General features: G+C 39.3%; 1 protein-coding gene across 1 annotated transcript in view; it reads right to left on the bottom strand.

Annotated features, from left to right (window-relative positions):
* Positions 1–23870, bottom strand: part of rilpl1 (Rab interacting lysosomal protein-like 1) — a 25906-nt gene extending 2036 nt beyond the window's left edge. The window contains exons 1-7 of the mRNA XM_053340633.1: positions 23324–23870; positions 15544–15691; positions 14078–14196; positions 11606–11851; positions 6237–6391; positions 5395–5500; positions 802–889 (exon numbers count right to left, since the gene is read on the bottom strand). Coding sequence (XP_053196608.1) covers positions 839–889; positions 5395–5500; positions 6237–6391; positions 11606–11851; positions 14078–14196; positions 15544–15691; positions 23324–23611 — 1113 coding nt within the window. The 5' untranslated portion in view covers positions 23612–23870 and the 3' untranslated portion in view covers positions 802–838. The remainder of the gene's footprint in view (positions 1–801; positions 890–5394; positions 5501–6236; positions 6392–11605; positions 11852–14077; positions 14197–15543; positions 15692–23323) is intronic.
* Positions 23871–26107: the final 2237 nt, after the last annotated feature.

The following is a 26107-nucleotide window of genomic DNA, read 5'->3' as shown; positions in this document are numbered from 1 at the left end:
CTCTGCTGACTCTCTAAGCCAAATCTATGTCTTATTCACCAAGTCAAAATTAAATACTAAATATTACACCGAACACATTTATATCAACATGAGTCAAATTATAATAACTTTCTTATTTAAATCTAATAAAACTGTTAAAGTTTAGAGTTTAGAGTTAAATCGACTTTTCATCGTTAAGCGTTTTGATCACTAACTACAACAAAAAGAGCTAAAGCACTTTTTAGTTTGTAAATCCCACAAAAATTAATTAATATATTATTATTATTATTATTATTATTATTATTATTATTGATGAGCTTGCAGAGGTGAACGAGAAGTTACTGTGGTCAGCGAGGAAGAAGAAGAAGAAGAAGAAGAAGAAGAAGAAGAAGAAGAAGAAGAAGGAGGAGGAGGAGGAGGAGGAGGAGGAGGAGAAGAAGAAGAAGAAGAAGAAGAAGAAGAAGAAGAAGAAGAAGAAGAAGAAGAAGAAGAAGGAGGAGGAGGAGGCGACACAACCTGTTCTGATTCTGACTGGCTGATTTTTTATTTTTTCATTTTTTTTATTTTAATGATCCACAATTAAAATAAAGACAGCCCACAATCAGCCAATCAGAATATAGTGTAAGGAGGAGGGGGGGGAGAAACATAAGGTTAGAGGGAGAAAGAGCGGCCCCAGCACATGCAGGATGCAGGACAGGGACGGGTGGATGGATGGATGGAGGGATGAACGGAGGGAGGGATGGACGGATGCTGTTAGCTGAGAAAATGACAAAACTCTGAAGCCAATCAAATATAAATATATATTAAGGGGGAGGGTCATACTATCGATATGAGACGTCTGATTGGCTGTAAAGTGGGGTCATCTGGGATCAAACCAGCAGCCACCATCGGCATAATGGCTGTGAAGATCCTGTCACACACACACACACACACACACACACACGCACACACACACACACACACACACACACACACACACACACACACACACACACACACACACACATTTATATACACACATACACACACACACACACACACACACACACACACACACACACACACACACACACACACACACACACACACATTTATATACACACACACACACACACACACACACAGGAAGAAAGATGTAGAGGGGGGGGGGGGGGGGGGGGGACAAACAGGGACCACATCAACCTTTAAGAACCTCTATTGGACCCAAATGTAAATGTTTATAGCTGCTTTAACCTTCCTGTCGTCCTCCTGGGTCAAACTGACCCTTCTTTCTTTCCTTCCTTCCTTCCTTCCTTCCTTCCTTCCTCCTCCATCCCCCTTTCTTCCTTCCTTCCTCCCTTTCTTTTCTTCCTCTCTCTTCCTTCATTCCTTTCCTTCCTCCATCCCCCTTTCTTCCTTCCTTATGTCCTTCCTTCCTCCCTCCATCCTTCTTTCCTTCCCTCCTTCCTTTCTTTCTTCCTTCATTCCTTCCTTCCTCCCTCCTTCTCTCTTTCCTTCCTTCACTCTACCTTCCTCCCTTACTTCTTTCCTCTGTCCGTCCTTCCTTCCTTCCTCTTTTCCTTTCTCCCTCCTACCTTCTTTCATTTCTTCCTTCCTTCTTTCCTTCCCTCCTCCCTCCGTTCCTTCCTTCTTCTTCATTCCTTCCTTCCTCCCTCCTTTCCTCTGTCCTCCTTTCCTTCCTTCCTTCCTCCTTTCCTTCCTCCTTTCCTTCCTTCTTCCTCCCTTCCTTCCTCCTTTCCTTCCTTCTTCCTCCCTTCCTTCCTTCTTCCTCTCACCTTCCTCCCTCCCTCCCTCCGTTCCTTCCTTCTTCCTCCCTCCTTTCCTTCCCTCCTTTCCTTCCTTCCTTCTTCCTCCCTCCTTTCCTTCCCTTCTTCCTCCCTCCTTTCCTTCCTTACTTCCTCCCTCCTTCCTCCCTTCCTTCCTTGACTCGAGGACAACAGGAGGGTTAAGTGTAGATATGAAATAAAATAAATGGGTGCATGCAGATGGAAACACTTCTTCTTCATGTGCAGTATTTTTTGTAGCGTGTACTTTACCTGCAGCCATGATGAATATAAACGATGCTCATGATGTTAATTCAACATTAAACATGCATAAACACAGTGAACATGCCTGGAGGAGAGTGAAGTGTGCTGCTCATGCATACTCACATGTTTGTGTACAAATAGTTAAATACAAATAAATACAATACATATAAAATACTGTGTTAACCCTCTGCAGGTCATTTGATGCTTTATTTTACTTTGTTTAGCACTTTTTAAGCTTTTCTCACCCACATGTATGCTGTTTGTTATTTAACACAAACTCAGCTATAAAAAAAATGTATAAATCTTTAATTATAATCACTGAAAATATTATAATAGAACAAGTTCAAGGTTGTAAAAAATTATAATTTCACTATTCACACACATAAATACATAAAGAAAATGTCAGAAATAAAGCTACAATACAATATAAACATGCAACTAATTATCTTTTTTTATAATTGATTAATCTGTAAATTATTTTCTTGACTAATCAATTAATTGTTTGGTCCAAAAAATATCAGAAAATGGAGAAAAAATGTCACTTTAATTCGCTTTATTTCTATTTTTAATTTATTTATTTTGGGGTATATCTATGTGTCATGGGTATATGTCATTATAAATTGCTGAATATTAATTTAACCCTTTACATACTGTTCATATTCTGACTCATAATTAGTCTCTACACTAATTCACATTCATAAATTCCCCCATCAGTCACTAATAAATGTTTGATTAATTAATCTTCTAGAGAAAAAAGACATTCATTATCACTATTTTATCATCCAGGTAAACATTTTACACAACATGAAGAATACAACAACATGTTTAAATGCTGATTTGTGATTAAATTTGCATATTTGCACATATAAAACTGCATCAGCTGCACAAAACAAAAGAATTATGCATTTTTATTTCAATTTTTCTATATTAGGGTCCCTCTTGTGGCATATTTAGGGAAAAGTCTGGCTAATAGAAATGTTTTTACTGCTCTCAAATGTAAAAAATGAGTCAAATTTGACCCTGAACAGTATTTAAGGGTTAATAAATCACAGGTCGAAAAAATAATCTAAGAAGTTGAGGTGAGAGAAGGTCCAAAAAAATCACTCCCTATTTCCTCCTGCACATAAAGTAATGTATTATATTTACTTAAGTAAGAAATGAGTGTATAGTTTGTACACTATTGAAAAGAATTGTAACAACATTTAACATAAATTAGGGAGGGAGGAAGGAAGGAAGGAAGGAAGAAGGAAGGAATGGAGGGAGGAAGAAGGAAGGAAAAGAGGGAGGGAGGATGGAGGGAAGGAAGGAAGGATGGAAGGGAGGAAGAAGGAAGGAAAGGAGGAAGAAGGAAGGAAAGGAGGGAGGGAGGGAGGGAGGAAGGAAGGAAGGGAGGAAGGAAGAAGGAAGGAACGGAGGGAGGAAGGAAGAAGGAAGGAAGGAAGGGAGGATGGAAGGGAAGAAGAAGGAAGGATGGAGAAAGGAAAAGAGGACGGAAGGAAGGAAGGAAGGAAGGAAGGAAGGTAGGATGGAAGGAAGGAAGGAAGGGAGGGAGGGAGGGAGGGAGGAAGGAAAGGAGGGAAGGAAGGGAGGGAGGGAGGGAGGGAGGAAGGAAAGGAGGAGGGAGGGAGGAAGGAAGGACATAAGGAAGGAAGAAAAATATATAAATTTCATAGTTTGTGCACCCGTAGAATGTGCAACACTACACCTGTCAGTAACGACATGAGCATTAAAACTAATTATCAATAATTTGACAGAAAAATAGTCAAAATAACTAATCAACTATTTTAATTACTGATTAAATTATTATGTTGAGTTTTTTTACAGAAAGTTTCTTCATTTTAAAACTGTGAGGATTTGCTGCTCCATATCATTTATATTAAACATCTCTGTCTTTCTGACTCCTTATCTAACATCTAACCCCCTATTATGTAATTACACACATACAGTATAAACATGCATGCAGTTCTGACATTGAACACAGTGTGGCGCAGTAATGCAGCAGATTGACTTTAGCTAAGCTGCTGTTGTGTTGAAGGAGAAGCAAACGGAGTCAGTGTGGCAGCGTTTCAGCATCAGTGACACTTTCAATCTGAAACATGATTAAAATATGCACAACGTTGTTATCTGCTAATGTTACAGTCAGCATGTGTTTCCTCAACTATGAGCACAGTATTTAAAAAGGTGTTTTATTATAGTTTAAAAGTAACTACACTAATCATTTAAATACTCCTGTTGTCCTCGAGTCAAGGAAGGAAAGGAGGAAGAAGGAAGAAGGAAGGAAGGAAACGAGGAAGGGAGGAAAGAAGGAAGGTAGGAGGAGAAAGGTAAATAGGAAAGAAGGAAGGGAGCAAGGTAGGGGGAGGAAAGAAAGAGAAGGAAGGAAGGAAGGAGGAAGGAAGGACATAAGAAAGGAAGAAAGGGGATGAGGAAGGAAAGGAGGAAAGAGAGAAGGAGGGAAGGAAGGAAGGAAGGAAGGACAGACAGAGGAAAGAAGGAAGGAGGAAGGTAGGGGAGGAAGAAACAGAAGGAGGGAAAGAGAGGGAGGACGGAAGGAAGGAAGGAAAGATGGAGCGAGGGAGGGACGAAGGAAAGGAAGGAAGGAAGGAAGGAAGGAAGGAAGGAAGGGAGGAAGGGAGGAAGGAAAGGAAGGACATAAGGAAGGAAGAAAGGGGCATGGAGGAAGGAAAGGAGGAAAGAGAGAGGGAAGAAAAGAAAGAGAAGGAGGGACGGAGGAAGGACAGACAGAAGGAAGGAAAGAAGGAAGGAAGGAAGGAAGGAAAGATGGAGGGAAGGAGGAAGGAAGGACATAAGGAAGGAAGAAAGGGGGATGGAGGAAGGAAAGAAGGAAAGAGAGAGGAAGAAAAGAAAGAGATAAGGATGGAGGGAGGAAGGACAGACGGAAGGAAGGAAGGAAGGAAGGAAGGAAGGAACAAACTTAGGCTGAAGGAAATGTTATCAGACAAAACTGCAAAAACAATAACTATAAATGTCATAATTTCAATTTACACATGAACCTAACCCTTCTCTTCTGTTTGAGCTGCTTTCACATGTTTACCAGCTCTAATATGAAGTCATCTCTCAGTATGTTTCACTTCCTGTATGAATAAAAGGTATAAAGCATCGTAACCCGACACTCAGCTACAGATGTGCGTTACTGCAGTGAAGCTCTAAAGGGAACAAGCTCTCATTTGCATATTTGTGGAGGATATTTAAACATTTAAAGCATGCAGGGACCAAATCAACCTCACTCCGCCCGTGCAAAGACACAGGCGAGCAGGTGTGTGTCTGTGTGTGAGTGTGTGTGTGTGTCTGTGTGTGTGTGTGTGTGTGTGTGTGTGTGTGTGTGTGTGTGTGTGTGTGTGTTTGCAGACAGGTGAGAACAACGTACAGGCGTTTGATTCCCGACTCCGGCTGAGCAGACGGTCGGGGCGCGAGTTCTCAGCTCAGGCGAGGGAGACGGAGACGGAGTCACCATCTCATCTTCTGTCTCCTCACTGCGAATAGACAGAGCATCATCATCACCATCATCATCATCATCATCATCATCTCCACCATCATAATCATCACCACCATCATCATCATCATCAGCAGCAGTATCAGTAGCAGCATCATCATCATCATCATCATCATCATCATCATCATCATCATCATCACAATCATCATCATTATATAAAATGGATAAAAAGGAAGGAAGGAAGGAAAGAAGGAAGGAAGGTAGGAGGGAGAAAGGAAAAGAGGAAGGAAGGAAGGAAAGAAGGAAGGAAGGAAAGAAGGAAGGGAGGAAAGAAGGAAGGGAGGAAGGAAGGTAGAAGGGAGAAAGGAAAAGAGGAAGGAAGGAAGGGAGGAAGGAAGGAGGAGGGAGGGAGGGAGGAAAGAAGGAAGGAAGGTAGGAGGGAGAAAGGAAAAGAGGAAGGAAGGAAGGAAGGAAGGAAGGAAGGAAGGAAGGAACAGTCAAAACAGACGGGAGGACAACAGGAAGGTTAATATAATGACTCTCTTACTTACGCTCTTACTACAGACGCCATTGTTAAAATTTTACATTAAAAGCAGAACATTTTCTATTTCATGGCACCAACATACTGATAGAAATCTATTTTAACTCAATAAATATGAAAGTTTTTGTTATCTTGAATCTACCGTACTGTTACATCATCATCATCATCATCATCATCATCATCATCATCATCATCATCATCATCATTAGATTGAATCATATGTGTGTTTAAATACCTTTTATAATAAGCCAGCTCCTCCTGCAGCAGGAACACTTTGGCCTTGAGCTCGTTCCTCTCGTGGAGAACGTCTCTCAGCTCCTGCAGGGTGAACCGAGGTCTGTTCGGATCCTTCGGGTCCAGACCTCCCGCCTCCTCCTCACACAACGCCTCCTGCCCCAGAGAGAGAAAGAGAGGGAGAGAGAGAGAGAGAGAGAGAAAGAGAGTGAGAGAGGGGGAGAGAGGGGGAGAGAGAGAAAGAGAGAGAGAGAGAGAGAGAGAGAGAGAGGGAGGGAGAGAGGGAGGGCGAGAGAGAGGGAGAGAGAGAAGGAGAGAGAGAGAGATCGAGAGACAGAGATAGACAGAGAGAGAGAGAGGGAGAGAGAGGAAGAGAGAGAAAGGGAGAGAGGGAGAGAGAGAGGGAGAAAGAGAGAGGGAGAGGGAGAGAGAGGGAGAGAGAGAGAGTGAGGGAGAGGGGGAGAAACACATAGAGAGAGAAAGAGAGAGGGAGAGAGAGAGATGTGTCACGCCGAGGAAACGAAAACCATACAAAAAAAGGAAGAGAGGAAGCAAGGAAGGAGGGCGGGAAGGAAGTGAGGATACCTTGGTAAAATATTGGAACACAGCAGGCATGTCTTCATCGCACATCGCCTCCTGGTGGCAAACGTTGAACTCTAAGTCAGACATCGGGCTTTGTTCCAATACATTTGTTCGCCTCTTCCCTCCTAACTATATCTACTAAAATACTTCCTGTTTGTTTTGTTGTTGTTGTTTTTTAAACTCAGCACATCTGAGACACAAACACCCAAAATACTTCAAAGACACACTGGTAGACGACGTCACTCATGCACTGAGCAAAAAAAACAGACTTAAATCGTTCTACTATGTTTTCTACTCAACACGTTAAAGTCCAACTGAAATCACATTTAACCCTCCTGTTGTCCTCGAGTCAAGGAAGGAAGGGAGGGAGGAAGGGAGGAAAGGAAGGGAGGAAGGAAGGAAGGAAGGAAGGAGGGAGGAAGGAAGGGAGGAAAGAAGAAAGGAAGGAAGGAAGGAGGGAGGAAGGAAGGGAGGAAAGAAGGAAGGAAGGGAGGAAGGAAGGAAAGAAGGAAGGAAGGAAGGAGGGAAGGAAGGAAAGAAGGAAGGGAGGTAGGAGGGAGGGAGGAAAGAAGGAAGGGAGGAAGGTAGGGGGGAGGAAAGAAGGAAGGGAGGAAGGTAGGGGGGAGGAAAGAAAGAGAGAAGGAGGGAGGAAGGAAGGAAGGAAGGAAAGAAGGAAGGAAGGAAGGAGGGGAAGGAAGGAAGGAAAGAAGGAAGGTGGGAGGAAGGAAAGAAAGGAAGGAAGGAAGGAAGAAAGGGGATGGAGGAAGGAAAGAAGGAAGCAAGGAAGGGAGGAAGGAGCGCAGGGAAGAAGGAAGGAAGGAAGGAAGGAAGGAGGGAGGGAGGAAAGAAGGAAGGAAGGAAGGTAGGAGGGAGGGAGGAAAGAAGGAAGGAAGGAAGGAGGGAAGGAGGGAGGAAGAAAAGAAAGAGAGAAGGTAGGAGGGAGAAAGGAAAAGAGGAAGGAAGGGAGGGAGGAAGGAAGAAAGGAAGGAACAGTCAGGGTCAATTTGACCCGAGAGGACGACATGAAGGACGAGGAGTTTCCAAACATGAATAAAGTTGATTCCATAATTCGTATAAAACTAAAATAACTAAAGTAACATGAGAGCAGTTTAAAGTGTAGTATGATAGAACACTTCATTAAAGACTTATTAAAGACTAAAGACTGTATTAAAATAAGAACTCCAGATAAATAAGCGGAAACTAAAGATATCATTTTGATTTAATGTAAAACTGAGGGTCACCATTATGAAATTACAACTTCCATACTGGGAGTCAAATTTGACCCGTTTTTATTTACACTGGAGAGCTTTAAAAACACCCTGCACACATTTCTTTAAACTGGACTCTTCCTAATGTAACCCACAGTTTACAAAAAAAGAAATGAAATGCATCATTTTTTAAACTTTTTACATATGCAAATGTACAAATTTAGTCTGTGTTTATTAAAAAACAACCAAAAATCAGCATTAAAACTTTCTTCATATTCTATTAAATATTCTCCTGGATTATAAAATAGTGGATTATGAATGTCTCTTTATTTCTCTGACAGCTTCATTAAAGATTAATTAAACATTTATTAACCTTCCTGTCGTCCTCCGTCTGTTTTGACTGTTCCTTCCTTCCTTCCTTCCTCCCTCCTTCTCTCTTTCTTTCCTCCCCCCACCTTCCTCCCTTCCTTCCTTCCTTCCTCTGTCCTTCTTTCCTTCCTTCTTTCCTTCCTTCCCCCCTTCCGTCTGTCCTTCCTTCCTCCCTCCTTCTCTCTTTCTTTTCTTCCTCTCTCTTTCCTCCTTTCCTTCTTTCTTTCCTTCCTCCCTCCTTCTCTCTTTCTTTCCTCCCCCCACCTTCATCCCTTCCTTCCTTCCTCTGTCCTTCTTTCCTTCCTTCTTTCCTTCCTTCCGTCTGTCCTTCCTTCCTCCCTCCTTCTCTCTTTCTTTTCTTCCTCTCTCTTTCCTTCCTTCCTTCATTCTCTCCTTCTTTCCTCCCCCCCACCTTCCTCCCTTCCTTCTTTCCTCTGTCCTTCTTTCCTTCCCTCCTTCCTTCCTTCCTTCCTTCCTCCTTCTCTCTTTCTTTTTTCCTCTTTCCTCTTTTCCTTCTTTCTTTCTTTCCTTCCTTCTCTCTTTCTTTCCTCCCCCCACCTTCCTCCCTTCCTTCTTTCCTTCCTTCCTTCTTCCCTTCCTCCCTCCTTTCCTTCCTTCCTTCCTCCCTCCTTTCCTTCCTCCCTTCCTTCCTTCCTTCCTCCCTTCCTTCCTTGACTCGAGGACAACAGGAGGGTTAATGACTGATGAGGAATTTATAAATGTGAATTAGCGTAGAGACTAATTATGAGTCAGAATATGAACATTATGTAAGTGTTAAAATATAAATATCTCCCTTTTTATTTATTTTCTTTTTTTTAAAGCACAGGATTAATCATTTACAGTAGTAGTAGTAAAAAAAACACAAAAACCATGCAATTAAATTTCAGTTGGACTTTAAACTAACATTTCTATAGTGAGTGTTTCAGGATCAAGGTGCACCAAAGGACAACTTGAAGTGCTGTTAGAGGCCGAGCTGTCGGAGCCGGCTCTATATTTAGAGAGGTCAGTTGTCCGTAAAGTCTCACCCAGTTGGCCCAGGAGCTAAAAATCCTACTGACTGTCTGTTAGTCCTCAAACACCCATGCCAAGCCACTGCAGCACCTCTCATGGGTCACACACAGGTTAGTCCACAAGCTTTTATTTTACTGTTGAGGGAGGAAGGAAGGAAGGGAGGAAGGAAAGGAGGAAGGGAGGAAGGTAGGAAGGGAGGTACAGTAGGAGGGAGAAAGGAAAAGAGGAAGGAAAGAAGGACAGAGGAAAGAAGGAAGGGAGGAAGGAAGGAAAGAAGGAGGGAAGAAGGGAAGGGAGGGAGGAAGAAAGGGAGGAACGGAGGAAGGAAGGAAGGAAGGGAGGAAGGAAGGTAGGGGGGAGGAAAGAAAGAGAGAAGGAGGGAGGAAGGAAGGAAGGGAGGAAGAAAGGGAGGAATGGAGGAAGGAAGGAAGGAAGGAAGGGAGGAAGAAAGGTAGGGGGGAGGAAAGAAAGAGAGAAGGAGGGAGGGAGGAAGGAAGCAAGGAAGGAAGGAAGGAAGGAAGGAAGGAAGGGAGGGAGGAAGGAAAGAAGGAAGGAAGGAAGGGAGGGAGGAAGGAAAGAAGGAAGGAAGGAAGGGAGGGAGGAAGGAAAGGAGGAAGGAAAGAAGGAAAGAAGGTTGTTGTGCGTCTACCTATGAGGTTGAAGTGCAGTTTTTTGGAGTTAGAGTCACACACACACTCCACTCTGGTTTTACTACGACTTGCATTTCTCCATTACCCAAAGCAACACTGCCTCTTCCTCAGCCTCCTCATCCTCGTGTCCCTCGGGGCTGAGGGAACCGGGTAAGGGGCGCGGGGCGGGGGGGTCAAACCCGCCCGGACTCAGCTGAGGGGGGTCAGATGTGTCTGACCAGCCCTCAGCCCCCAACAGCGCTGTAGCAGCCTTACCAAGCTGGTGGAGTAAAAGACAGTTTATTATCTGTTTATATAAAGCCAGCCGAGCTATCATCCTTTTTTTGGGGGGGGGGGGGGCAGTTTTAGTGACTTCATGGCTTCAGCTGACAGTTTTTGGTTTTTATAGTGTTTTATGATCGCGTTGGTGCAGTTTCAGTGTGCAAAAAAAGCCAAACTGACTTTCTATTTTATTACCTTTAAATAGGGGTGTGACGAGATCTCGTGCCACAAGATCTCGCGAGATTTCTCTCGTCAAAGTGAATTTTGTCTGGCGAAGCTATAATTAAGGGGCGCACCAAAAAAAAAAAAAAAAAAGACGATCGGCTTTCTATCGCTCATTTGCTCATCATGTCTTCTTTTTATAATGTCAATATATCATATAATGTCATTGGATCATTAACCTTGTTACAGTTTCTACCTGCTGAGAAGATCTCAGTCTGGTCTCTACGCTGAGAGCCTGAAGTAGGAGGAGCAGCTACGGAAGCCTAATGATGCCAAAAGTAAAATGAGTCACACTACCAAATTATAACACAATTTATATGTTGTTCTACTTGTGTATTTATGTGATACAGGATTTGTGCAATTTACTTTTGTTTCTGTTTTTTTTATTAGCAATACGTTATAATTTGTGATAATTATATAAGTAGAGTCCATGTTTTTATTTTTCCCAGCATGCTCCTGAAATTTCCAAGATGGCGCTGCCTAGATTAGAAACTATTGGCTTCCGAGCAGCAGTCCACAAACCAATGGGTGACGTCACGGATGTTACGTCCATTTCTTTTATACAGTCTATGGTCTGAACTCATAACTACAGACTGCAGCTTTCACTACAGCACAAATAAATACACTTAATTATATTTATCCAGTCTGAAAGTCTGTAGACTGCCAGAAGATTTATATAATAGGTCTGGGCAATAAATATAATAATTATATTATATCGATATCGTGATATTTTATAGATATCGTCTAAGATATTGTGATATGGAATAAGAGTCTTTTCCTGCTTTTAAAGTCTGAATTACTGTAAAAATCTATTATCTGCATTTATCCACATTACTGATGATTATTGATCAAAAATTAAATTATTATATTGTGAAAGCATCGATAGTCATCCCGCAATATCGATATCAAGGTATTTGGTCAAGAATGTTGATTCTGTCCATATCGCTCAGCTCTAATTTATAACACTATAGTTTTTCTGTAAGTTCACACAATGATTATATTTCACTGTTAAACTCATTTTAAATCATATATTCTGATTAAAAGCTCTTCTAACGGTCGGGTGTTACCTCTGCAGGTGACGGAGGCAGAGCTTGGGCTTCCTCATTGTTCTGGCCCGGCGCGTCTCCCTGCAGACGTTCCCTTAAGCGTGTCACTTCCTGTCTGAGGGCAGTGACTTCCTGTCCCCGCGCCTGAGCTCCAGCCTCCAGTTCCACCTTCTGTTCGATGAGCGCTTTGCCCTGAGCCTCCACCACGGAGATCTTATGGCGGAGGTCGTGGTTGATCTTCATGAGGCGAGACTGTTGCTGCTGGAGCTGCGGAGAGAAAGAAGAAGACACGGAGGGTAAGATAAGAGACGAGGAGATAAGAGGAGAAAAGAGGAGAAAAACATGTGTCCAACAGTCTAATCCACTTTATTTATATAGCACGATTTTCCAAAGTGCTGCACAAAAAGATAAAACACAATAAATAGATAACACAATAAAAGCACAATAAAAAGATGAAGTACACAATAGAAAGATAAAAGCAATGAAATAAGAATAAAATAAAATAAAATGAAATAAAATAAAATAAGAAAAGAATAAAATAAAATAAAATAAGATAAAGTAAAATATGAAAAAATAAAATAAAATGAAATAAGATAAAATAAAATAAGATAAGATAAGATAAGATAAAAAAAGATAAGATAAAATAAAATAAAATAAAAAGCTGAATCTGAATTCAGTGTAATAAAGGTGATTTTGGGAGAGGAGGAGATAGATGTATTTATTAACTGTGTTTTCATTTATTCTGCATGCTTTTATTGTTTTAATTTGTCTTTGATTCAGTAAAGCGTCTTTGAGTATTGATAAAAAAAAAGCACTCTATAAATGTATTATTATTATTATTACATTAATATAACACACATACAGACCAATTTGATCTGATGTGGGCCGGATCATTAAAGAGAAGGAAGGAAGGAAGGAAGGACGGAAGGAAGGAAAGAAGGAAGGAAGGAAGGAGGAAAAGAAGACAGGATGGAAATATGGAAGGAAGGACGGAAGGAAGGAAGGAAGGAAAAGAAGACAGGAACGAAAGAAGGAAGGAAGGAAGGAAGGAAGGAAGGAGGAAAAGAAGACAGGATGGAAATATGGAAGGAAGGAAGGAAGGAAGGACAGACAGAAGGAAAAAAAGACAGGGACAAAAGATGGAAGGAAGGAAGGAAGGAAGGAAGCAGGGAAAGACAGACGGAAGGAAAAGAAGACAGGATGGAAATATGGAAGGAAGGAAGGAAGGACAGACGGAAGGAAAACAAGACAGGGACGAAAGATGGAAGGAAGGAAGGAAGGAAGGAAGGAAGGAAGGAAGGAAAGTGGGCCGGATTGGACCCCTTGGCGGGCCAGTTCTGGCCCACGGGCCGCATATTTGACACCCCTGCACTATAATGTCATTCATTATGTGTTCATACAGCAGCCTCCACAATGAATACATGAATAAACTCTTATATAACATATTATAATATTATCTACTAAACCTTTCATGCACTTGTTTGTATACCGCTCATCAAAATGCAAATGTGGGACTTGAAGTGAATGACATCACGACTAACAGCACCGAGCCTGTCCGAGCGATGACGTGAGCTTCAGCCTGATCATCAGAATATGGAAAAGATGACGCTCGCTTCACTGCAGCAGATCTTCTTCTTTAACCTTCCTGACCCCGTCTCTTTTGACTGTTCCTTCTTTCCTCCCTTCCTTCCTTCCTTCCTTCTTTCCTTCCTACCTTCCTTCTTTCCTTCCTTCCGTCTGTCCTTCCTCCCTCCTTCTCTCTTTCTTTCCTTCCTCTCTCTTTCCTCCCTTCCTTCTTTCCTTCCTCCATCCCCCTTGCTTCCTTCTTTCTGTCCTTCTTTCCTTCCCTCCTTCCTTCCTCCCTTCCTTCTTTCCTCCCTCCCTCCCTCCTTCCTTTCCTTCCTTCTTTCCTTCATCCCTCCCTTCCGTCCTTCCTTCTTTCCTCCCTCCCCCCTTCTCTCTTTCTTTCCTCCCCCCTACCTTCCTCTCTTCCTTCCTCCCTCCTTCTCTCTTTCTTTCCTCCCCCTATCTTCCTCCCTTCCTTCTTTCCTCTGTCCTTCTTTCCTCCCTCCCTTGCTTTCTCCCTCCTACTTTCCTTTCCTTCCTCCCTTCCTTCTTTCCTTTCCTTTCCTCCCTCCTTCCTTCTTTCATTTCCTCCCTTCCTCCCTCCCTTCCTTCCTTCTTTCCTCTGTCTTTCTTTCATCCCTCCCTTCCTTTCTCCCTCCTACATTCCTTTCCTTCCTTCCTCCCTTCCTTTTTTCCTTTCCTCCCTTCCTTCCTCCCTCCTTTCCCTTCCTCTTTTCCTTTCTCCCTCCCTCCCTCCTTCCTTCTTTCCTTTCCTCCCTTCCTTCCTTCCTTCATCCCTCCTTTCCTTCCTTTCTCCCTTCCTTCCTTCTTCTCTCCTTTTCTTCCTTCCTTCCTTGACAAACTTCAGACAGTTTTCTTGAGTGTAAAATCAACCCAGCCTGTTTCCTGTTGAGTGTGTCTCCTTACTGCTTCTATGTCTTCGTTCTTCAGAGTGAGTTCTCGGTCCTTGGCTCGAATCTCGTCCCTCTGCTTGTCCACCACTTCTTTGAGCTTCTTCATCACCTGTCGCTCTCTCTCCGTCATACCTGGTAAAAAAAAAAAAAAACAGGTTTATGGGTCAGTGATGTTTGTTTGTGTCCATGTGGTTTAGTTTAAATTTAAAGGGTTTAAATGTGAAAATAAACGTATGAATAACTTCCACACATTCTTTTTTTTGTGGACCCAGCATCAAATTCTGCTTTTAATCCATTTTGAGAGAATATATTAGAGGATTATGGTAAAAATGTTCCTTCCTTCTTCCTCCATTCCTCTTCTCCTTCCTTCCTTCCTTCTGTCCTTCCTTCCTTCCGTCCTTCCTTCCTCCCTCCCTCCCTTCTTCCTTCCTTCCTTTCCTCCCACCTACCTTCCTTCTTTCTTCCTTCATTCCTCTTCTCCTTTCTCCCTCCTACCTTCCTCCTATCTTCCTTCCTTCCTTTCCTCCCTCCTACCTTCCTTCTTTCTTCCTTCATTCCTCTTCTCCTTTCTCCCTCCTTTCCTCCCTTCCTTCCTCCCTCCCTCCCTCCCTCCCTCCCTCCCTCCCTCCCTCCCTAACTTCCTTCCTTCCTTCCTTCCTTCCTCCCTTCCTTCCTCCCTTCCTTCCTTCCTTCCTTCCTTCCTCCCTTCCTTATATAATCTGCAAAGAAAAGTCATTGGACATAGTTGTACAGAGGAAAAGCTTGATTTGTGTGCAAGTTTGAGTGCATGTGTGTGTGTGTGTGTGTGTGTGTGCGTGCATATATATGTGTGTGTGTGTGTGTGTGTGTGTGTGTGTGTGTGTGTGTGTGTAGCAGGTGTGCTTGTACACTGAGGCTGGTCTGTCCTTCAGTGTTTCAGTGTGACTGTGGCCTCTGTGTGTGTGAGACCACGATAGAGCCTCTGGTGCAGAGACAAGACTGGCTCGCCGTCAGATGCGGAGAAGGCTTCCTTTGTGTGTGTGTGTGTGTGTTTGTGTGTTTGTGATTGTGTGTATTTGTTTTTGTGTGAGTGTGTGTATTTGTTTTTGTGTGCATAATCAAAGCACAAACAGCAGGTAGCAAATTAAGTCTTTCAATTTTAATTTATTACTTAAAGTGGCTGACAATTATTTTCATTACTGTATAATAAAAATATTTTCTTGGAAGGAAGGAAGGATGGAAGGGAGGAGGGAAGGGAGGAAGGAAGGGAGGAAGGAAGGAAGGAAGGAAGGAAGGAAGGAAGGCAGGAGGGATTAATTGCATTGTCTATAAAATATCAGAAAATGATGATTATATAATTTCCAACAGCTCGAGATGACATTTTCAAATTTCTTTCTTTATTTGACCAACAGTCCAAACCTCATAGATACTAAATATACTATCATATATATATATATATAGTGTGTGTGTGTGTGTGTGTGTGTGTGTGTGTGTGTGTACCTTCGTGCCTCTGCAGGTCTTCCTCACTCATGGGGTCTTTGATGGACATGTTGGTGAGGAGAGATTTGTTCTCCTCCTGCAGCTGAGCGATCTGAGTGAGGAGATCCTGAGCTTCTCCTCTCCATACGTCCTCCACCAGCTCCAACTCCTGCATGGAGACAATAAAACACATATATGATATTATTATAGTATCACAACACACAAAGCAGCACCGCTAACATGGCTGTAGAGTCCTCGGATGTTTATATCAACTGTGAACATTTTTAAATCCAGGTTACACTGGCTCCCAGTCAGCTATAGAATAGATGTTAAAGTTCTGCTACTGGTCTACAAATCACTGAATGGTTTAGGTCCAGAATACATGAATGACATGTTAGTAGAATATAAACCCAGTAGAGCTCTGAGATCTACTGACTCAGGTCAGATAGTCGAGCCCAGAGCTCTGAGATCTACTGACTCAGGTCAGATAGTCGAGCCCAGAGCTCTGAGATCTACTGACTCAGGTCAGATAGTTGAGCCCAGAGTTCAAACTAAACATGATGAAGCAGCTTTTTACACAACTGGAACAAACTACCAGCAGAACTTTTTAAATCCAGGTTAAAAACATTTCTCTTCTCCTGAGCTTATGATTGAGCTCTTTTAAAGCACTTTACATTTTAATCTTTCATTTCCACTCTAGTAGCAAGATTTCACTTCTTTTTCCTCCGTCTTTACTCCAAATATCAGCTTCTCAAATCCAGCCGTACATGTTCACGCCGAAATATGAGATTCGACAACCTTCACAATGAAAGATTAAGCAACAACTGGCTGAATTTGTGGGTGTGTGCAAACAATCTCGTGTCATCATGAGAAGGAAGTATTACTGGTTTATTTGCAACATTTGTAAAATAAAAGTCAAAGAAGAATAGTAAAAAAAAAAAGAGAGAATGAAATCAACTTGATGCGGAGGTTTGACCACAGTACTGCAGATCAAACCAAGTTAGCAGATTGTATTTCTTATTATTAAAACTAAAGAATAAACTCTCTCTCCTCTCTAAAAGCTTCATGAGCTGAAAATGCAAATTCAGCCTGATAATCAGAATATGTAAAAGCAGGATTAGGTTCGCTTCACTGCAGCAGATCATCTTCTTTAAAGTGTTGATAGTGGGTTCAAAAAGCTCACTGAGACATTTGTTAGATATTGTCGTTTTTTGGCCTTCAGCATTAACCCTCCTGTTGTCCTCGAGTCAAGGAAGGAAAGGAAAGGAGGAAGGAAGGGAGGAAGGAGGGAAGGAAGGAGAGAAGGGAGGGAGGGAGGAAGAAGGAAGGAAAGGAGTGAGGGAGGAAGGGAGGAAGGAAGGAAGGAAGGAGAGAAGGGAGGGAGGAAGAAGGAAGGAATGGAGTGAGGGAGGAAGGAAGGAGGGAAGGGAGGAAAGAAGGGAGGAAGAAGGGAGGATGGAAGGAAGGAAGGAGGGAGTGAGGGAAGGAAGGAAGGAAGGAAGGAAGGAAGGAAGGAAGGAAGGGAGGAAGAGAGGAAGGAAAGGAGGAAAAATAAAAATAAAAGCTTCATGAAGCATAAATCATGTTTATTTATGACTGATGAGATCTTTATGAATGAATTTGTAGTTCAGATATTTGGTATAGAGACTAATTATATGAGGAAATACTGTGATGAGTCAGAATATGACCAGTATGTAAAGGGTTAAACTGTTCCTCCCTAAAACCAGCTGCACCTTAGTGTGGGCTCATTAAGTATAGATGATCCGGGCGGAGCGATAAAAACGACACAAAAAGGACTCAAAGCAAAGGAAAACACACAATGACGAAGGATTGCATGTATACTGTAGTGTTTTAGCTTTAATGTTTCTCCTTCTAGTTATAGCAGGGGTGTCAAACATGCGGCCCGCGGGCCAGAACCGGCCCGCTGAGGGGTGCAATCCGGCCCACTTTACTTCCTGTGTTCTTTTCCTTCCTTCCATCTGTCCTTCTTACCTTTCTTCCTTCTGTCCTTCCTTCCATCTGTCCTTCCTACCTTTCTTCCTTCTGTCCTTCCTCCCTTCCTTCCATCTGTCCTTCCTACCTTTCTTCCTTCTGTCCTTCCTTCCATCTGTCCTTCCTCCCCTTCTTCCTTCTGTCCTTCTTACCTTTCTTCCTTCTGTCCTTCCTCCCTTCTGTCCTTCCTCCCTTTCTTCCTTCTGTCCTTCCTACCTTTCTTCCTTCTGTCCTTCCTTCCATCTGTCCTTCCTCCATTTCTTCCTTCCTTCCTTTTAGCCTTCCTACCTTTCTTCCATCTGTCTTTCCTTTCTTCCTTCCTTCTGTCCTTCTTACCTTTCTTCCTTCCTTTTATCCTTTCTTTGTTCCTTCCTTCCTTCTGTCCTTCTTACCTTTCTTCCTTCTGTCCTTCCTTCCTACCTTTCTTCCCTATTTCCTTTTGCCTGTCTTTCCTTCCTTCCCTTCTTATTTCCTTCCTTTCCCTCCATTGAGGGTGTTTTTATTACATTATCAGGTTCTACAGGGATTAATGAAGTTGTATTGTATTTAATTGATTTATTGCAGAAACTGAAAGCTCTAAAAATAAAAGCTTGAGTTGTTGTGTCAAACTTCTACTGTATCTGAAAAATTAAAATAAAAACCATTAATTTGGACTTTAAGTTTTCCTTCACTTTAGCGTTGAAACTGTAATTTTATGAACTCTGTTACTCTTTAAGTCACTATATAAAGTAAAGACAACCATGTAGAGGCTTTTATTTCTTCAGGATAAATAGAGCAGAGTGTTAAACGTGTGACAAATGAAAGGAAAATCCAACATGAAGCGTCTAGAAGGGATGAAATGAGTGAGATCAGTGATAAGCACTCAGCTAATCTGAGATCAGGTTGACTGTAAACTAACCGCTCAGTGACCCTCCGTATAAAATGAGTCTCTGGATTCGTCACGTTTCTTTACTCGTTTATTCGTGTTTATCCTTCAATTTGTCTCCCGTCTGTCTGCGTGTGTGTTGGAGAAAAAGCTCGACTGTGTGATCTGGAAATCTAATTTATGTGTGACGCATCTACATTTTCACACGGTTGTTAGGAAGAGCCGCCTGTCTCTCTCTCTCTCTCTTTCTCCCCCCCTTTTTTTTCTCTCTCTCTCTCTCTCTTTCTCCCCCCCTTTTTTTTCTCTCTCTCTCTCTCTCTCTCTCTCTCTCTCTCTCTCTCTCTCTCTCTCTCTCTCTCTCTCTCTCTCTCTGATTACTCGCCAGCAGGAAGAGGAAAGGAGATAAAGTACCAAACCTTCTGGATCTATGACAGAGACTAAAACAACATGAGTCAGTAACACTAATAAAGTCTCTCTGGATTATTATACGGTGATATGATCTCTCTTTTAAAGCTTCTGTGTCCTAAACATGGAGAGAAACATTATATAATCAATGTCTTGTGATTTTTTTCATACATTTTGCTGTTTTCTTTTTGTCTTTATTGTAAAATCCATAACTTCTATAGTTTCCTCCATAAACTTTCTCATGTGTACAAAATAAAAGCAATTTGATCTCTTGTCATGATTTTACACTTAAAATAAAAAACAATTAATTGATGAGTATATTTAATTTTTAATCTACTTTAGTGCACAGTTTGCTGGTTTTGTTTGTCATAAATTGAAATATATCATAATATATGATCAAATATAATATATTAACCTTCCTGTCGTCCTCCCGGGTCAAATTGACCCAGTCTGTTCCTTCTTTCCTTCCTTCCATCTGTCCTTACTCCCTTCCTCCTTCTCTCTTTCTTTCCTCCCCACTACCTTTCTCCCTTCCTTCTTTCCTCTGTCCTTCTTTCCTCCCTTCCTCTTTTCCTTTCTCCGTCCCTCCTTTCCTTCCTCCCTTCCTTCTTTCCTTTCCTCCCTTCCTTCTTCCCTTCCATCCTCCCTTCCTTCTTTCCTTCCTTCCTCCCTCCCTTCCTTTCTTCTTCCTCCCTTCCTACCTTGACTCGAGGACAACAGGAATTGAAGACATTATGAGGGCTATTTTTTTAACCTTAAATAAACGATTAACTGATTAATAAAGAAAATAATCAGGAGATTGATCGATAATGTAAATAATTATTAGTTGCAGCCACACAGAAGAAGCTTTATGGAAGCAAAGCTGACAGTGTGTCTTCTCCTCCCACTCACTCCTCTCCTCGCTGCAGAGCTTCTCTCTCTGCTGGATTTTAACGAGGTGTGTGTTTCTGCTGCAGTTGTGGAAACGCTTCAGGTTTACGACGCTTTCTCAGACACAGCAGAAACAAACCGTCACCTCCACACAAAAACATCCACTTTATCAGAGTCATGAGACGTGAATCAGTCAGCGAGCGTGTTTACTGCCTGCTGAGCTGTCACGAGAGACTGACAGACACACTTTTTTATAGCGCCGAGCAGAGCGGACTCATTCTGAACCAACACAATGTTCCTGCTCTCACTGAACTCAGGACATTTAAATACTTTACTACTAAACTTTACTTCAGTAGCCCTCATATTTATCTGCTGACCCTTTGAAGGGGCCCCACCTCTAGGTTGGGAACCACTGGACTAAACTAGCTAACTGTATATAAAGTAGTGTAAACTAGCTAACTGTATATAAAGTAGTGTAAACTAGCTAACTGTATATAAAGTAGTGTAAACTAGCTAACTGTATATAAAGTAGAGTAAACTAGCTAACTGTATATAAAGTAGCGTAAACTAGCTAACTGTATATAAAGTAGAGTAAACTAGCTAACTGTATATAAAGTAGTATAAACTAGCTAACTGTATATAAAGTAGTGTAAACTAGCTAACTGTATATAAAGTAGTATAAACTAGCTAACTGTATATAAAGTAGTATAAACTAGCTAACTGTATATAAAGTAGTGTAAACTAGCTAACTGTATATAAAGTAGTATAAACTAGCTAACTGTATATAAAGTAGTATAAACTAGCTAACTGTATATAAAGTAGTGTAAACTAGCTAACTGTATATAAAGTAGTATAAACTAGCTAACTGTATATAAAGTAGTATAAACTAGCTAACTGTATATAAAGTAGTATAAACTAGCTAACTGTATAAAGTAGTGTAAACTAGCTCCACCTCCAGCAGCTACAACAGTAACATGCTGCTCTAACACTGATGCTTCACTATTAATAATCTATGATGTCATATATAATAATATACCACTACTTTTACTGTAATACTGCATACTACATCACTATAATACTGCAGTACTTTTACTGTAATACTGCATACTACATCACTATAATACTGCAGTACTTTTACTGTAATACTGCATACTACATCACTCATAATACTGCAGTACTTTTACAGTAATACTTGGTCCTAACTGGTTGTTAGTATCAGAAAAACAATAAACAAAGTGTAACATAGCTTCACAAACGGTTTCATTTCCTGTTTGTTTAGCTGCACGTGATGAACGATGGAAAACACTGCAGCAGACTCTGTAGGAAAACCTTCCTGCTTTGTCACACTGTAGTTATACTTGTCAAATGTCTACTATTTTCCAGATTAGTCATCAAAAGTATGACAAAGATTCAAGATTACACAACCTACACTGCATGAAACCTCTTTCAAAAACAAACTAATAAGCCTGTAAATGGACTCTTGTAGTAAATCACAGATAAGGACTGAAGGGCTTTTACTTGTAATGGAGTATTTTCACATTGCTTTACTGCAGCTTTAATTAAAGGAGTAAATTCATGCTGTAAGAGAGAAAACATAGCAAGAGAAATACAGTAAGGCTGCTAGAATCACACAGTATCATTAAAATGCTATAAAATATATTGTACTGGCTTTATATAGTAGAAGATAAAACCACATTAACCATTAATAACCTCCCAGTAGTGGAAGAAGTAGTCAAATCCTGTTTCTGAGTGAAAATACCAGCAAAGCAACAAAATAAAGTCCTTCATTCAGAATAACAGAAGAGCAGCATGTTACTGTTATAGCTGCTAGTTTACACTACTTTATATACAGTTAGCTAGTTTATACTACTTTATATACAGTTAGCTAGTTTATACTACTTTATATACAGTTAGCTAGTTTATACTACTTTATACACAGTTAGCTAGTTTATACTACTCTATATACAGCACAGTTAGCTAGTTTACACTACTTTATATACAGTAAGCTAGTTTACACTACTTTATATACAGTAAGCTAGTTTATAATACTTTATATACAGTTAGCTAGTTTACACTACTTTATATACAGTAAGCTAGTTTACACTACTTTATATACAGTAAGCTAGTTTATACTACTTTATATACAGTTAGCTAGTTTACACTACTTTATATACAGTTAGCTAGTTTACACTACTTTATATACAGTTAGCTAGTTTATACTACTTTATATACAGTTAGCTAGTTCAGCAGATAAATGTGAGGGGCGGTATTATATATTATTCATTTTAGAGGCTAAATCCAGAGAATTGTTGATTTTCTTCCTTTAAAAAAATTACTAAATATAATCAACTTGTTGCAGCTCTACTAATATAAAACATGTTTGTAAGGGCCAAAAATAAAGTTTTATATTATATTAACTCATCATATGTTTTAATGTTAAATCTTAGTCTAAAAAGTAACTAGTAACTACAGATATCAGGTAAATATAAATGTAATCAGTAGCCTACAATATTAACTGTAATACTTTAACAGTATAGCCTACTACTCATACAGTTAACATTTATAATACTTATGTACTTTTACTGTAATACTTTAACTAGCCTACATCACTCATAATACTGCAGTACTTTTGTAGTAAACTATGTTTTTATGTTAAATCTTAGTCTAAAAAGTAACAGATAAAGTAAATATAAACAGTACAATATTTACTGTAATACTTTTACTGTTACTGTAATAACAGTATACTACTACTCATACATTTTACATTAAGCTCATACTACTGCAGTACTTTTACTGTAATACTTTAACTACATTAAACTCATAATATTTCTGTACTTTTGAACAAAACTCATATGTTTTAATGTTAAATCTTAGTCTAAAAAGCAACTAATAACTACAGATATCAAGTAAATGTAAACAGTACAATATTTAACATTATACTACTACTCATACATTTTACATCAGGCTCATAATACTGCAGTACTTTTACTGTAATACTGCATACCACATTACTCATAATACTTATGTACTTTTGTAGTAAACTCATATGTTTTTATGTTAAATCTTAGTCTAAAAAGTAACTAGTAACTAGAGATAAAACAGTACAATATTTACTGTAATACTTTAACATTATACTACTACTCATACATTCTACATTATATATCAAGCTCATAATACTGCAGTACTTTTACTATATACTTTACATCAAACTCATAATACTTATATACTTTTACTGTACTACTTTAACAGTATACTAGCCTACTACTGATACAGTTAACACTAAGCTCATAATACTTATATACTTTTACTGTACTACTTTAACAGTATACTACTACTGATACAGTGAACACTAAGCTCATAATACTTATATACTTTTACTGTAATACTTTACATTAAGTTCATGGTACTTGTGTACTGTTATACTAAACTCATCATATGTTTTCATGTCTAAAAAGTAACTAGTAACAGATATCAGGTAAATATAAATATAAAAAACTCCAATATTTCCCTCTGAATGTAGTAGAGTGGAAGTATAAAGCAACATTAAACACAAATACTCAAGTAAAGTAGAACCACCTCAGTTGTGTACTACAGTAGAAGTGACTCCACAGCTAATTAACTCACATAATAAAGTATAATAAAGTATATTATAGGCTTCTCTTTCTGTACCTTCCTGTGCTTCTTCTCCTTCTCCAGCCGGTCTATCCTCTCCAGCCTCAGCTTGTCCAGCTCCAGCCTCAGCTCCTCGGTCTCGGGGCTGATGCAGCTGCGGCTCACCATCACCTCCAGGATCTCCAACACGCGCACCACTTTGGGCATGAGCCTGGACAAAGCCTCGCAGCCATACTGATCAATGATGCGTTCAAACTCCTGGCCCACTACCGCTGCAATGTCGTACACATCCATCACAGTGAGGTCCGCCACATTTTTCTCCAGGGCCGACCCGGAGTCCTCCATGTCTGCAGCCGCCCTGCTTCCTCCACCGCAGTAAACTTCCTTTCCTTTCCTTTCCTCTCTCCCCTTCTCTCTCTCTTTCTCTCTCTCTCTGCTCCCTGTGGAAGAACAAAAGTTACTGTGGTGTGGCTCTCGGCCTTTATAATCCTGTGATCAGATCCTCTTTAAATCAACTTAACACTGTGTAAGTGTGTCGGATCCATTCCGGGCAGCTGAGTTCAGGCTGTAGTTTGATTTTTTTTTTTTTTTTTTTAGAGGTAAATATCAGCTGAGTCCTCCTGTCAGCTGTCAATCCTCCACAATAAAATACACACACGCACTTCCAGCTGCACGCCACAATAAAAAACCTAAAAGTTATCAGCTTGGTAATTATTTATAAATTCAGACTTTTAGATGTTCAGACTGTGTGTGAAATTAAAAGCAAGATGAGATTAATGTGCAATAAAAGAGAAATAATGTGTAGAATAATTATAAAAAATAATAATATAATAATAAAACTTTATTTTTAAGTCAAGAAACATGGTGCATTTTAACAGCAGTGTATGCACAGCTCTCTATCTATGTATATATAAGTAGTAAAAGTAATAACAGTGTATAATAATTAAATAATATTATCTAATTCATTTATTTACTGTCCCTTCCTTCTTATGTTCATTTTTTAGAATAATATAGATTTATAATATAAATTTATACAGATGAAATAATATTTTAAAAAAATCTAAATCATAATAAATAAATTAATAATAACCTATTCTAATACGTGATATATTATTGATGAATTAATTATATATCAATAAATGTAAATTAATAAAAAATATATTATTATAATGATTTATATTTATTTATTTATATTTATTGTTATTTATATTGTATTGTTTATTTTTATTTCATTTCTAATACTTTTTTTTTTACTTTTTATTTGATTATTTATATATATTATGCAAATATAATATGCATACTAAGACATGGATATATTTGTGTTATTATTGTATTATTCTAGAAAGAAACAACTGCTTTTTTAGTTAATAAAAATGTAAAATATAGACAAAAAATGCCACAAGTTTAATATTATAATTTTTATATTATTTTATTTATGTGTTTTCCTCCTTTTTAAATGTTTGATATAAACTTTATACTAGAGCTATTTTAAGTGAAAAGAAGAAATACATCTTTATGTTTAGACTCTGTCACACTTCAGCCTAAAGAAGACTAAATTTAATCTAATTATTATGATTATAAATTAACCAAATCATGTTCAGCTAGCCTCATTTGTCCCATGAGGCAGCAGTGAGGTCATCGGGCTCTTATTCTGAAGGTGTGGATAAGTGCTTCCGGTATCAGCAGCTCTGATCCTATTGATCCAGCTTGCCGCAGTCTGCTGTGGTGAGATAGCAGTTTGTTCTGCGCATGTGCGAAATAACAGACAGATGAGGTCGCTGTGAGGATATGAGACAGGAGAGCATGAGGGGAGAGTCACTGGTTCATTATTATACTGGTTTATTATACTGGTTCATTTTAATATTTATAAGCAGGATACAAACATATTATTGATTTTTACTTATTTATTTAAATATTTTTTATCCATTTAATTATTTATTTGTAGTTATTTTATTAAAGCATTTTTTAGATCATTTTTATTTTCTCTTGCGTGGTCTCCATTTTTGTCTTTAAATTGTTCTTTGTTTTTATTCCTTTAAAAAAAATGATTATTATTATTATTATTATTGTGGTAACTGTTTTTCTTCAGTCTGTGTTGCACTTTTAAATTCTTCTTTATATAATAATTCTTTTAAATCATTTTCACAATTTTCTCTCTTTAGTCTTTGTCTGTCACATTACAAAAGTACAATATAAATACAATTATTATTATTATTATAAATTCCAACAGGGGACCTTTAAGTATGGTGTATATATATATTCATTAAAAAAATCAATCTTGCATGTTTCTTGTTCCATTCTTCCTTAAAACAACATTTAACAGAGTTCCTGTTGCATCTTTAAACCTCTATCCTGCCCTGAAAGCAAACTGGAAAGTCTAGTCTGTCTTGTGTCATTACTAAAATCAATTTTTTAATAATAATTTAATAATAATGTGTGAGGTAAGAGCCACAGCTACTGGACTGAACCAATGATAGACTCCTTCTATAGTCTAGAGACTGAAAAATAGACAATAAAATAGACAATTTTCAGGATTTTAATAAGACTGAAAGATTTCTACACTGTCTCATAATTCACAGACTTCATAATTAAAAATGTGTGTGTATTGGGACAAATATATACAAATATATAAAAACTGTGGAGGTTTACAGAGCAGAAATCAGAAGGCTAAATTCTGCCTCGGTTGATTTTATAGATTTTAATGAATAATTTCTAAATATAACAACAATTAGTGACATTATATAGACTTCAGTTTGATTATAAAATATATTATTACTAATTCATTTTTACATTTAACTGATATTAAACAGTTTATATGAGTCAAATCATCTTCTTCAGTCT

Source organism: Scomber japonicus, chromosome 19 (genome assembly GCF_027409825.1).
Source record: "Scomber japonicus isolate fScoJap1 chromosome 19, fScoJap1.pri, whole genome shotgun sequence".
In the NCBI taxonomy this organism is placed as follows: Eukaryota; Metazoa; Chordata; class Actinopteri; order Scombriformes; family Scombridae; genus Scomber; species Scomber japonicus.
This window is presented reverse-complemented; position numbering and strand designations above follow the sequence as displayed.